The sequence below is a fragment of the Cherax quadricarinatus genome, chromosome 78 (assembly GCF_038502225.1).
Source record: "Cherax quadricarinatus isolate ZL_2023a chromosome 78, ASM3850222v1, whole genome shotgun sequence".
Lineage (NCBI taxonomy): Eukaryota > Metazoa > Arthropoda > Malacostraca > Decapoda > Parastacidae > Cherax > Cherax quadricarinatus.
In genome coordinates, this window is record NC_091369.1 from 3,110,088 (window position 1) to 3,123,542 (window position 13,455).

The 13,455-nt window shown below is 38.6% G+C and overlaps 1 protein-coding gene across 4 annotated transcripts in view; it reads left to right on the forward strand.

The window, feature by feature from the left end:
- The window catches only part of Gug (arginine-glutamic acid dipeptide repeats grunge), a 71,777-nt gene that overhangs the window by 28,866 nt on the left and 29,456 nt on the right, over positions 1-13,455 (forward strand). For all 4 annotated transcript variants that reach the window (XM_053795300.2, XM_053795301.2, XM_053795302.2 and 1 more), the window contains exons 7-13: positions 3,010-3,096; positions 4,125-4,338; positions 5,988-6,086; positions 7,648-7,728; positions 8,941-9,181; positions 9,538-9,878; positions 10,185-10,283. In XM_053795300.2, coding sequence (XP_053651275.2) covers positions 3,010-3,096; positions 4,125-4,338; positions 5,988-6,086; positions 7,648-7,728; positions 8,941-9,181; positions 9,538-9,878; positions 10,185-10,283 — 1,162 coding nt within the window. The remainder of the gene's footprint in view (positions 1-3,009; positions 3,097-4,124; positions 4,339-5,987; positions 6,087-7,647; positions 7,729-8,940; positions 9,182-9,537; positions 9,879-10,184; positions 10,284-13,455) is intronic.

The following is a 13,455-nucleotide window of genomic DNA, read 5'->3' on the forward strand; positions in this document are numbered from 1 at the left end:
CGAGGAAGATAGAAAGCTAAATAATTGGTACAGGGAAGATTGGGGGAGGGGGAGGGGGTTACAATTAGTAGAGGTTGAGGGAGAGTTGGGAATTAAATGGAGAGGAAAAAAAAAAAGAGGGAAAATAGGTGCAGGAAAGATTGAGGAAAATACTAACAGGTACAGATAAGTTTGCCAGAATGGGTCCTGGCCCTGGTCTTCTTCTTGCATGACCTGGCAGTGGCTCCTCATAGGGAAGTGTTGTTATGCTTTTATTGAGGTGGCGGGTAGCAGGCAATGATCAGCAGCAACATCCTTAGGTTCTTGACTGCAAGATACACCAGGTGTGTTGCCCTGTTCTCCCAGGTCTGTCCAACAGTCTATTGTGGGATGAGGCAGTTGTGTAGGGGCATTGTAGCAGAACAGTCCAGCAGGTAATGCACAAGTGGGAGCTTGACCATCTGCTCACAGTGGGTGCGCTGCTCCCTTCTTCATTGCCCGATTATATGTGCCAGTGTCATGAACCCAAGTTGTAGTTGGTGAATGGCCACATGTTGCTCTCTAGTCCACATATGCATTGGGGAAAGTAGGGAAACAGGCACATGAGAGATTAATGTAGAAAATGGGCAATCAAATGCTTGGAAGAGTAAAGGCTTGAGGAAATATATTTAGTAAAGATGGAGAGAGAGAGAGTGGGTAAATAGATGCTTGGCAGATTTGTGGGTAAATAGATGCTTGGCAGATTTGGGGATAATGTAGGAAAATAGGTGTAGGAAAAATTGAAGAAGATAATGTAAGGAATAAGTGACAAGAGAGTTTGGTAATAGGTGGATGGACTATGGAAAGAATAAAGAAACAGATGAGGGAGATAATAAATAATTGTAGGAATGATGAAAGAGGAGAGTGGATTAAGTATTTGCAGGTATTTATATCAGCATTGTGTTACTGGAATGACTGTTGGATGCATTGGATAGCTTAATGACAGTGTTTTCCTATGCATTGAACCTCATCAAGTCAGTAGAGAATACATGGGAACGAGGAATATATACTTTTTTTTTTTTAACAAGTTGGCCGTCTCCCACCGAGGCAGGGTGACCCAAAAAGAAAGAAAATCCCCAAAAAGAAAATACTTTCATCATCATTCAACACTTTCACCTCACTCACACATAATCACTGTTTTTGCAGAGGTGCCCAGAATACAACAGTTTAGAAGCATATACGTATAAAGATATGCAACATATATACACAGGTGCATAAAAATGAAGGTGAGGTGCATGGGAGTATCTCATGGTGAGGGAGCACATCATTATGTATATATTTAACTATTATGTTGGCTGCTGGAGCCTTGGATAACCTGCAAGTATGGTGTAAGCCAAATTTTAGTTACCATGAAGCTACCTTGCTTCAGTGACATAAGTGTTAGAAGTACTGTGGGTTGGTTGGCAGTACACTCAGCTCCCAGCATGGGTGGAAACGTTTAGCAAGTTTCCTTACATCTAGCAGCAAGTAGGTGCCTGGATGTTAGTAGACTGTTATAGGTCGCATCCTAGGGGTGGTTGTATACCTTAGGTCTAGACTTCGAAATAAGCTGAGGTAGGATAACAGCTCTTAACCTGTAAAATTGATTTGTGTAAAAAAAAAAATTACTGTAATGATTAGAGCAGATTCCAAATATAATTTTCTATCTTTGTCTCATTCTTTGAGAACGGGTTTAGAATTTGTCTATTTCAAGATGTGATTGTTGGTGTCTCAATATACGTATAACGTGATTTGTTTTTATTTTGCTTAATAATATGGACTGATATTCATCCTGCAGTGCTCCCTTGCCCTGAGATACTCCCATGCCCCTTTCTTATATATTCTCTATTTTTTTTTGTTTTTTCGACAAACCAGTCATATCCCACCAAGGCAGGGTGGCCCAAAAAGAAAAACAACAGTTTCTCTTTTTAAATTTAGTAATATATACAGGAGAAGGGGTTACTAGCCCCTTGATCCTGGCATTTTAGTCGCCTCTTACAACACGCATGGCTTACGGAGGAAGAATTCTGTTCCACTTTCCCATGGAGGTAAGAGGAAATAAACAAGAACAAGAACTAGAAAGAAATTAGAAGAAAACCCAGAGGGGTGTGTATATACGTATATGCTTGTATGTTTAGTGTGACCTAAGTGTAAGTAGAAGGAGCAAGACGTACCTGAAATCTTGCATGTGTATAAGACAGAAAAAAAAAAAAAGACGCCAGCAATCCTTCCATCGTGTAAAACAATTACAGGCTTCCGTTTTACACTCACGTGGCAGGACGGTAGTACCTCTGTGGGCGGTTGCTGCCTACCAACCTACTACCTAGGATATTCTCTATTAACTTGATAAAATCTGTAGGTGAAATGCTGTCGTTAATTAAGACATCCACTTCATCCATGTATCATTTGCTTCATTTTTACAATGTGGTGTTGAGTTACTGTAAGAAGTATTTAATTGAATGTAGGTATTTAAAAACTTTAACTTCTGTACAGGTGCTCCTTGACTTAAGATGGGGTTACGTTCTGACAAACCCATCGTAAGTCGAATGTCAATATGATAGGCTAAATAAATAAATAAATACATTTAACTACTTTCACTTAATAAGTAAATAAATAATTACCATAAATAACTAAATACCAGATTGAAAAGTATATAAATGAATACAATTTATGAACTTTTTGCCTTCATGCTGAGTAATTATCTGAAGTCTAATCTCCAAGGTAATTGCTTTTGTGCCATTGTAAAGTTGAAATATCATAAGCTGAACTATTGTAAGTTGAGGAGCCCTTGTATTAAGTGTTATTTGCTACAGTGATGCTTGCTGATGGGTAACTACTGAGTTTCTTGTGGTGGTTCCCGAGGTTTCACAGTTCTCATAGCTCTGGTTTCTGGCCTGTCCTCCTGAAAGAATCTGCATATGCATTTCATTAATTATATTCTAGCTTTGCAAAATTTTACCAAATTTAAAATAGTTTTGATACCAAACTATTAAAAAAGCATTTATGTTTCAGATATAATCCTGAGACAAGGAGATTAGCCTCAACACAGGGAGAAATTCGTGTAGGTCCATCACATCAGGCCAAACTTCCTGAGTATAGGTAATGAACTATATTTGTGGGAAAGTGTGGCACCCGAGGAGAAATGGCAGTGGAGAAAGCATACTGAAATTTTGTTGTGGATGATATGTACCTTACAGTTTTATTCAAAATGGTATCCAGCTATGATGTATGAGGTTGGGTATTTTGCTTTCTTTTGCAAACTCAAAATTACATTAGCAAGTGATTGTTATAGTTTAAAAAAACAATGTTCTACTATTGGGCTGATGCGCAGGTGTTTAGGCACATCATTAGAAATGTCATAACGGTTATATTATTGTCTCCTGGGAAAACAGAAAAAAATACTCCAGTTCCAAAGAAAAATGCCAACATGTAGAGAGAATGGAGCAAAACAGAGTGACTTCAAGAGTGTATCAGTCTGTAGTGGAAGGAAGGCGGGGTAGGGGTCGGCCTAGGAAAGGTTGGAGGGAGGGGGTAAAGGAGGTTTTGTGTGCGAGGGGCTTGGACTTCCAGCAGGCATGCGTGAGCGTGTTTGATAGGAGTGAATGGAGACAAATGGTTTTTAATACTTGACGTGCTGTTGGAGTGTGAGCAAAGTAACATTTATGAAGGGGTTCAGGGAAACCGGCAGGCTGGACTTGAGTCCTGGAGATAAGAAGTACAGTGCCTGCACTCTGAAGGAGGGGTGTTAATGTTGCAGTTTAAAAACTGTAGTGTAAAGCACCCTTCTGGCAAGACAGTGATGGAGTGAATGATGGTGAAAGTTTTTCTTTTTTGGGCCACCCTGCCTTGGTGGGAATCGGCCAGTGTGATAAAAAAAAAAAAAAAATAAATAAATCTGCATTTAATGAGTAGAACCTTAACTGTTTCCATAGTTCTTCTGTGAGTGACTCATGAAAATTGGTCATAACTTGTGTATATAAAAAAGACAGGAAAAAAGAACCTCATCTATAAAGACTAGGGGTACAGTAGTTTACTTTATTACTAAATATAGTGAACCTGTCTTATACAAGAATATGCTATTAAATTATACTAATTGTTAACTGTTTGTTTATTTTTTATTCTTGAAGGGGTAATGTTATAATAGAAGAGAGGCCAGAGGTGTGTGCGGATTGGGAGGAGCAGCGCTGGATTCCTGGAGCTTCAAGGGACACCGATCTTCTCATGTACCTGCGAGCTGCTCGTTCTATGGCTGCGTTTGCAGGTCTTTGTGATGGTGGCTCTACTACTGATGGATGCAATGCTGCATCCCGTGATGATACAACCATTAATGCCCTCGAAATGGTTGGTGTAGAAATGTTTAATAAAGCGTTGATATAAAATATTGACACAAGGGATAAATACATAAATGTATTTATCCATAAATGTATTGATCCCTTGTGTCAGTATAAAAAAGGAGCACTAATATAACAATAGAGGATCACATAATACTTCATTTGTGTGTAGTCACAGAAATGATTTAGTGGATTTGTAAAAGCTTATTGTAGATCGCTCTTTTGTTTTACTAAACCTGACCTCTCTTGTTCAGAATAATGACTTATTGGCAATGTCAGAATTTATGGAGAACCTGAGCTGTAAAAATTACATGTGTCTCCCCAATTACAAGAAAATGTCTAGTTTGAGAGATTTCCCAAATTAACTTTTTAGGTATTGCACTTGTTTTTACAGGTATTGCATTATGCATTAATCAAGTACAGTGGACCCCCAGTTTACGATATTATTTCATTCCAGAAGTATGTTCAGGTGCCAGTACTGAACGAATTTGTTCCCATAAGGAATATTGTGAATTAGGTTAGTCCATTTCAGACCCCCAAACACACACGTACAAACGCACCTACATAAATACACTTACATAATTGGTCGCATTGGGAGGTGATCGTAAACCGGGGGTCCACTGTATTTTAAATTCAACCATGACTGTGTCATTGCCTTAGAGTGTATTTTACCATGTGAGTATCAGCAAGTGATATTTACTCTTCATTGTTCCGCCTCTTAGTGTTTACATTTAATCTGCCCAATATATATAATGTTATGTGTATAAATCTATAGGGGAGGGAAGGTGGGGGTAGGGGTCGTCCTAGGAAAAGTTGCAGGGAGGAGGGGGTAAAGGAGATTTTGTATGCGAGGGGCTTGGACATCAAGCAGGCATGTGCGAGTGTGTTAGGAGTGAGTGGAAGTAAGTGGTTTTTATGACTTCACGTGCTGTTTGAGTGTGAGCAAGGTAACATTTATGAAGGGACTTGAGGAAACCAGTTAGCCAGACTTGAGTCCTGGAGGCGGGAAGTACAGTGCCTGCAGTCTGAAGGAGGGGTGGGGATATTTGCAGTTTGGAAGGGCATCTGAGCTGTAGTACTATCAGCATACCTCTGGCAAGACAGTGATGGAGTGAATGATGGTGGAAGTGTTTCTTCTTGTTTGGGTCACCCTGTCTTGGTAAGAGATAGCCAGTGTGTTAAAAAAAATGTATTGTTGACAATGTTATTGGAAAAGGAGAAACCCATAAGATACAAATAAACAAGATATAGGAGTTGAATGTTTCTGCCTTTCATGTCTTTTTCAGCAGATAGTATCTGAAGAGATACAGTAGTACAATACAAAATTATTGGTGCTTCTCCTTAGATATAAAACTGAATAGACAGTCATCATAGAGAATATTAGTTTGTAATAAGTACTGTGTAGACAGCTGATGATAGCTATGTTTTTCAGATTTATTGAACTGATGATCATGTAAAGTATGTGATTGTATGAAACGTTGAAGGCTTGAACCTCCTTTGGAGAATTGAACCTCCTTTCCTGACAAGAGCCACAAATATGACTACATAAAACACCTAGGTCAGGTGGCCTATAGAATTAGTAGATTTGACATTGGTCTGGGTTTTGAGAAGAGTGGGATAACCATTTTTTATTTGATAAGTGCATTTATTCCGTTACAGCTCCACAATAGTGACTATGACCATGGTAAAGCTCTCCAAGCTCTTGTCAAGTGCCCTGTTCCTGATGGAATTGAAAAAAAGTGGTCAGAAGAAGAACGAGTGAGTGAATTTTTGTTTTCCTATAAGTTTCTTTAAGTTTCCCATGTTTATTGTAGAACTTGTATTTATTTTTATTAATATACTTTTATACTTTATTGATATCAAAGTAATATTTTGTGAAGAGATTCAGGGAAACAAGTTAACTAGACTTGAGTCCTGGAGTTGGGAAGTACAGTGCCTGCAATCTAAAGGAGGGGTTTGGGATATTTGCTGTTTAGAGGGACGTTTACATTGTTCTATCTGTGTGCCTTTGGCAAGTCAGTGATAGTGCAAATGATGGTGAAAGTGTTTCTTTTTTGGGTTACCCTACCTTGGTGGGAGACTGCCAGCATGTTAAAAAAAACAGGATAGTATCCAAGTATCAGTCAGTAGCTTCATTTCATAGTTGAAATAGATAATTTTACCTATTTGAGATGCAGTTGAGATGAGTTTGCATTAGGGAGTTCTGTTTCTAGCTCTTAAATCAACCTCTTAATATTTGATTGGCTGACATAAATTTGCTTTATCGTATGTTTGTGTAAACTTCTGCATAGTGTTGGTATTTACTATGTTGAAGTCCAGCTCATTCAACATTTTTTATTGTTCTTCTTTCAACAAACCGGCCATATCCCACTGAGGCAGGGTGGCATTCCCCCCCCCCCCCCCCACACACACACAAAAAAAAAGTTTCTCTTTTTAAATTTTGTAATTTATACAGGAGGAGGAGTTACTAGCCCCTTGCTCCTGGCATTTTAGTCGCCTCTTATGACATGCATGTCTTACGGAGGAAGAATTGTGTTCCTCTTCCCCATGGAGATAAGAGGAAATAAACAAGAACAAGAACTAGTAAGAAAATAGAAGAAAACCAAAAGGGGCGTTTTTTTTTTTTTAACAAGTCGGCCGTCTCCCACCGAGGCAGGGTGACCCAAAAAGAAAGAAAATCCCCAAAAAGAAAATACTTTCATCATTCAACACCTTCACCTCACTCACACATAATCACTGCTTTTGCAGAGGTGCTCAGAACACAACAGTTTAGAAGCATATACGTATAAAGATACACAACATATCCCTCCAAACTGCTAATATCCCAAAACCCCTCCTTTAGAGTGTAGGCATTGTACTTCCCATTTCCAGGACTCAAGTCCGGCTATATAAAAATAACCGGTTTCCCTGAATCCCTTCACTAAATATTACCCTGCTCACACTCCAACAGATCGTCAACTCCCAAATACCATTCATCTCCATTCACTCCTCATTTCTGTAGTAATTTTATAAGTGAGGCATCCTTTTTATACTATTCAGATTGCTACAATTTTTCTTTGTAATACCTGTTAATTGTTTTTCTTAGTAATGCCTTGTAATCATGTACTGTGCAGTGGTGCTATAGAGTACTGTTACCCCCTTGTGAACTTAAATTTAGGGAATTAATTGCAAGATTTGAAACTAATTATCTTAATTTTAATTATATTTTAACCATTTTTTTTATTTGTTTTGAGGAAGCTATGTACATTTTTACGAGAAGGATCTTTTAGTCAAATTATATATCAATTAATGCCCTTCAAGTTTGTTTTTATTTCCACAGAAACGTTTTATGAAGGGATTACGACAATATGGGAAAAATTTCTTCCGAATAAGAAAAGACTTGTTGCCACACAAAGAAACAGTAAGTAACTTCTAATAATTATTAAAGCCTGATAGACAGTATTGTCAAATAAGTAGAAATATCATGTAAATGTTTGTTGTTTATGCCTCAAAATTACCTTTGTTGTGTTTTTATTAAAGTGGAAAAGAAATATAATTATTCGTGGTTGGTAGATATTTGTTGATGTATGAATACTGTCATGTTTATAGTGATAAACGTATTATAGAGTGAGGGGTGAACTCTGTTCCTGCATCTAAACCTTTGGCCGACCAACATGGAAGTACCACCTGTCATATTCATCTTTGAGCCCCTATAGAGAAAGTACAGCCTCTCCTCAATTAATGACGGAGTTCCATTCCTAAGACTACATCAGTAAACGAATGCATTGCTAAGTGAGGAGCATACTATAATGGTAGTGGGTTTGTGTCAACCATCTTTGATAATGTTTTAGTGTACTGTTGATCCATTTACAGTATAACATTTCTGGTATATTTTTAAATATTCAATATACAGTAGTGTACTGTTTATTGTAATAAACAGAATAGAGGAAATCAGTTCTGATATACAATATTTAGGTATGCACACTGGTTAGAGAGCCCGTCATATGTCTGAGTCATCGGTAAACGAGGAGAGGCTGTACTTTCATTGTGCTCTAGTTCATCTCATTTAATTTTAGCACTTACATTGAAATATTTTATGTGGGCTTATTTTGGTGTACAGTTTCCAGCTGTGTTGTTTTATTCTTGTTTTATCTTTGGTAAAGAGCCTGTGCTTATCTACTCTGTCTGTACATTGAAGTATTTTGTATATCATGACATACATATCTACTATTCATCATTCTTCCAGCAACTCCTAAGTTTTATGTTTGCAATATTTTATCCAGCATTTAGGACTTTTACTAGTCTTGTCTAGAGAAGCCTGCAAATACAGTGGACCCCCGGTTAACGATATTTTTTCACTCCAGAAGTATGTTCAGGTGCCAGTACTGACCGAATTTGTTCCCATAAGAAATATTGTGAAGTAGATTAGTCCATTTCAGACTCCCAAACATACACGTACAAACGCACTTACATAAATACACTTACATAATTGGTCGCATTCGGAGGTAATCGTTATGCGGGGGTCCACTGTATACAATTTAAAAAATGTTTTAATTGTTATGTAGTTATAGCTTTATAAATGAGTGGAACTAGTGTACTGCCCTTTTTGCTGACTAAACATTTCTTATTTCAGAGTGACTTGGTATCATTCTATTACCTTTGGAAGAAAACTCCAGCAGCAGCTGGCCACAGGCCGCACCGCCGACACCGCCGTCAGAATGTATTAAGAAGGATTCGAACCCCTCGAGCTCAGCGTAACACAGGCCCTAGTGACCCACTTGATCCTTCTTCTGCATCGGAAAAAGATGATGATTCAGATGACTCTGATTCCAAGGACCGCCAGGGGTATCATTGCAGACACTGTTACACTACTTGTGAGTTAAAAGTTATATTGATTAGGTGTCATATTTTGCATAGTGCTGTTATTAGTACAGTCTTATTGTGATGATGGTTGTGGTTAGGGTATTGGTAATGTATTTTCATCTCCAAGATGATGTTATCTGCCCTGCCATCATTAATTTGCTTCATATTTTATCATTATGCTGCCTATGTAGCATAAGAGGATATATTACCCCACTTCAAATGTCAAAGGGGATATATTTAGTAGGTAAGGAATTTCAGTTTTATCCTCAAACTTTCAAACACAGTTTATCTTGAAATAAAGCAGTGGAATAATTCAGGAAGAAGTGTTAGCAAAACATTTTGTGCAGCATAGCTAAACCTGTTTCAGCATCTCGTGACTGGCATCATGCAGGGAAAGATAAGCAACTACTCTGTTTTGAATGTCGTATTCACTTCAAGAGATACGGAGATTTGCCAGTCATCACAAATCCTCGTGAGCCTCCCCCTGGGTCTGGTCGACCACCACCAACTCCCACAGAAGAAGATTTACGAATGAGAACTCGCACACGATCCAAGGAAATAAGCACTCGTCACCGCGTGTCCAGACGTTCACGAGCAAACACTCCTGATATGACTGATGAGTGTCCTACGCCTGACAGGAGGACTCCAGATAGACGAACTCCTGACAGAAGAGCATCTCGACTTTCAGCCTCTCCAGCTCCTAAAAAGGTATGAATTGCATGAATGAATATTAGTTAGTATATAAACAGTAATAACAATGTAATTACTGTATTCAAAAAGGTTAGATTGGTTTACTCTAATATGATACAAAGAAAATTATGTAATACCCATAAGTTTGTTATTAGGATATTTGTTCATGATTAGGATATTTGTATGTAGGATATTTGTATACATGCATACATACATACATTTACTGTCCTACATCCACATATTCACCTCTATTTCTGTAATTAATGAGATACTATACCCCATTCTTCCTAAATTGGTTACAGAATATTTAAATTGGTGTTGCAGGTGGAGGACAACAAAAGTGTGCGACAGATAAAGCGCACACTTGGTTCCGATGAAACGTCAGGCTCTTCTACCCCGAACAAGAGAAAGCGCAGTGGTGACGTATGTATCTGCTTAATGTTGTGCTTTCTTGCTTCAGGGGAATGCCTTAATGATGCTGAAGGGCTCTTGGTCCAAAGAATTAGAACTAGCTCCTTTCAGTGCAGGTGAAATTCCAGAACTGGTGTAAATGAAGAGTGAAATATTGTACTGAATCAATAAAAAAATTCAAAGGTTTTAAAATATTTGGATTTGCTTAATGAATTTTTTTTTTTTTTTTTTTTTAACAAGTCGGCCGTCTCCCACCGAGGCAGGGTGACCCAAAAAGAAAGAAAATCCCCAAAAAGAAAATACTTTCATCATCATTCAACACTTTCACCTCACTCACACATAATCACTGTTTTTGCAGAGGTGCTCAGAATACAATAGTTTAGAAGTTTATACGTATAAAGCAACACAACATATTCCTCCAAACTGCCAATATTCCAAACCCCTCCTTTAAAGTGCAGGCATTGTACTTCCCATTTCCAGGACTCAAGTCCGGCTATATAAAATAACCGGTTTCCCTGAATCCCTTCACTAAATATTACCCAGCTCACGCTCCAACAGCTCGTCAGGTTTCAAATACCATTCGTTTCCATTCACTCCTATCTAACACGCTCACGCACGCTTGCTGGAAGTCCAAGCCCCTTGCCCACAAAACCTCCTTTACCCCCCTCCCTCTAATTCTTTCGAGGACGACCCCTACCCCGCCTTCCTTTCCCTGCAGATTTATATGCTCTCCATGTCATTCTACTTTGATCCATTCTCTCTAAATGACCAAACCACCTCAGCAACCCCTCTTCAGTCCTCTGGCTAATACTTTTAGTAACTCCACACCTTCTCCTAATTTCCACACCCCAAATTTTCTGCATAATATTTACACCACACATTGCCCTTAGACAGGACATCTCCACTGCCTCCAACCGCCTCCTCGCTACAGCATTTACAACCCAAGCTTCACGCCCATATAAGAGTGTTGGTACCACTATACTTTCATACATTCTCTTCTTTGCCTCCATAGATAACGTTCTTTGTCTCCACATATACCTCAACGCACCACTCACCTTTTTTCCCTCGTCAATTCTATGATTAACCTCATCCTTCATAAATCCATCCGGTGATACGTCAACTCCCAAATATCTGAAAACATTCACTTCTTCCATACTCTTCCCCAACTTGATATCCAATTTTTCTTTATCTAAATCATTTGATACCCTCATCACCTTACTCTTTTCTATGTTCACTTTCAACTTTCTACCTTTACACACACTCCCAAATTCGTCCACTAACCTCTGCAATTTTTCTTTAGAATTGCCAATAAGCACAGTATCATCAGCAAAAAGTAACTGTGTCACTTCCCATGAAAATATTTATACATAATCCTGTAATAGGAAAATAGATCCTCTTATGTGAATGGTAGTTGGGGGTGAATTTCCTCCTGCTTTTCTGCCTGCTTCTGAGTTGTTCTTCAAATAATTCTATGCCCTTCTCTTCCAAAAGAGTCCCTTGATATATTTTGTTCTTCCTCCTCCACAATCCTTGTTAACTACATAATTCCTCTGTGATTATTAATAACCATGAATACCACAAATTTTGCCACCAAGACTTATGAGCAGATTGATCCACCTCATCCCATAATGGCTTTACTTTTGTAATTATATCTAAAGTTTTAAACCAGCACAAAAATTCTGTGGCTCTACTCTGCATTCTCATCCATCACTCTGAAAGGCTTCCACAACATCTTGCCTGTAAAATTTTACTTTACCTGAAAAGAGGAAACACTTTTACTATCACTCACTATCTTGCCAGAGACGTGCCGACATTACATCTCAGATTCCCCTCTAAACTGCAATATCTCCACCCCTCCTTCAGAGTGCAGGTATTGTACTTTCCACCTCCAAGACCTAAGTCTGGCTAACCAGTTTCCCTTAATCCCCATAAATATTATCTTGCTCACACTCCAACAGCACATCAGATCACTAAAACCGCTTGCTCCTATGTAACACGTTTGCACACGGCTGTTGGGTGTCCAAACCCCTTGGACGCAAAACATCCTTTACCCCCTCCCTCCAACCTTTCTAAAGATGACTCCTTCCCCGTCCTCCCTCCACTAAACATTGAGACATCCTTCAAGTCATCCTATTTTGCTCCATCCTCTCTAAATGTCCGGGCCACCTTAATAACCCCTTCTCAGCCCTCAGAATAATATTTTTTAGTAATCCTGTATCTCCTTATTTCCATACTAAAATTTTCTGCATAATATTCACACCACACATTGCCCTCAGACACGGCATCTCTGTTGTCTTCAGCTTCCTCCTCGCTGCGATGTTTAAAACCCATTCTTCTAACCCATATAAGAGTGTTGGTACCACTATATTGTACATTTCCCTCTTTGCCTCCCTGAATAAGGTTCTTTGTCTCCACAGATGCCTCGTGCACCACCTACCTTTTTTTTTTTGTTTTCTTCATCTGTTCTGTAGTTCACCTCAACTTTCATAAATCAGTCTACCAATAAGTCCACTCCCAAATATCATTTAATATCATTTGGGGTGGTAAAAGTACTACTTTATCTTCATATTGAATTGTACTTTTACAGCTTGGCAACACAATGAATGTAGTGATTTCCTTGCAAAATACATCTTCACCTGTGGTATGAATCTTTCTTCTGACATTTTTGAATCAGTCAGTAAACTAGTTGCCATCATCCATGCCATTATATTGGCCCTTCAAATAACTGGTAAAAAGGACTTATCCTCACACTTTGAAGCACAGATATTCATTGGTTACACTAAGACCTGGTGTGTAGTGGTAGAGAAGTATCAGATCATTTTTTCAGCTTTTAAATTGGGTGCAGTATTCTCTCAGTATATAATTCTTAATTGGGTTTTTTGGCAAATTCAGCAGGATCGTTTTCTGTGGCAACAGGGTCAGCACATACACTCTGCCAGAATATTTGACATAGTGATAAGTAAGACACACGTACAACAGTTGATAAGTAAGGCAAGTGCAATAGTTAGGTATCTTTATTCCAAAACATTTCCTTTACACAGTGGGCTTCTTCAGTTGAGTACAGAAGAAGCAGCAGAATCAGTAGAGACTATGTAATCTTCCCATCACCCTTGAAGATGTAGTTTTGAGGTGGTCAGTCCCTCAGCCTGGAGAAGAGTTTTGTTCCATAGTCTGGAACATTTAA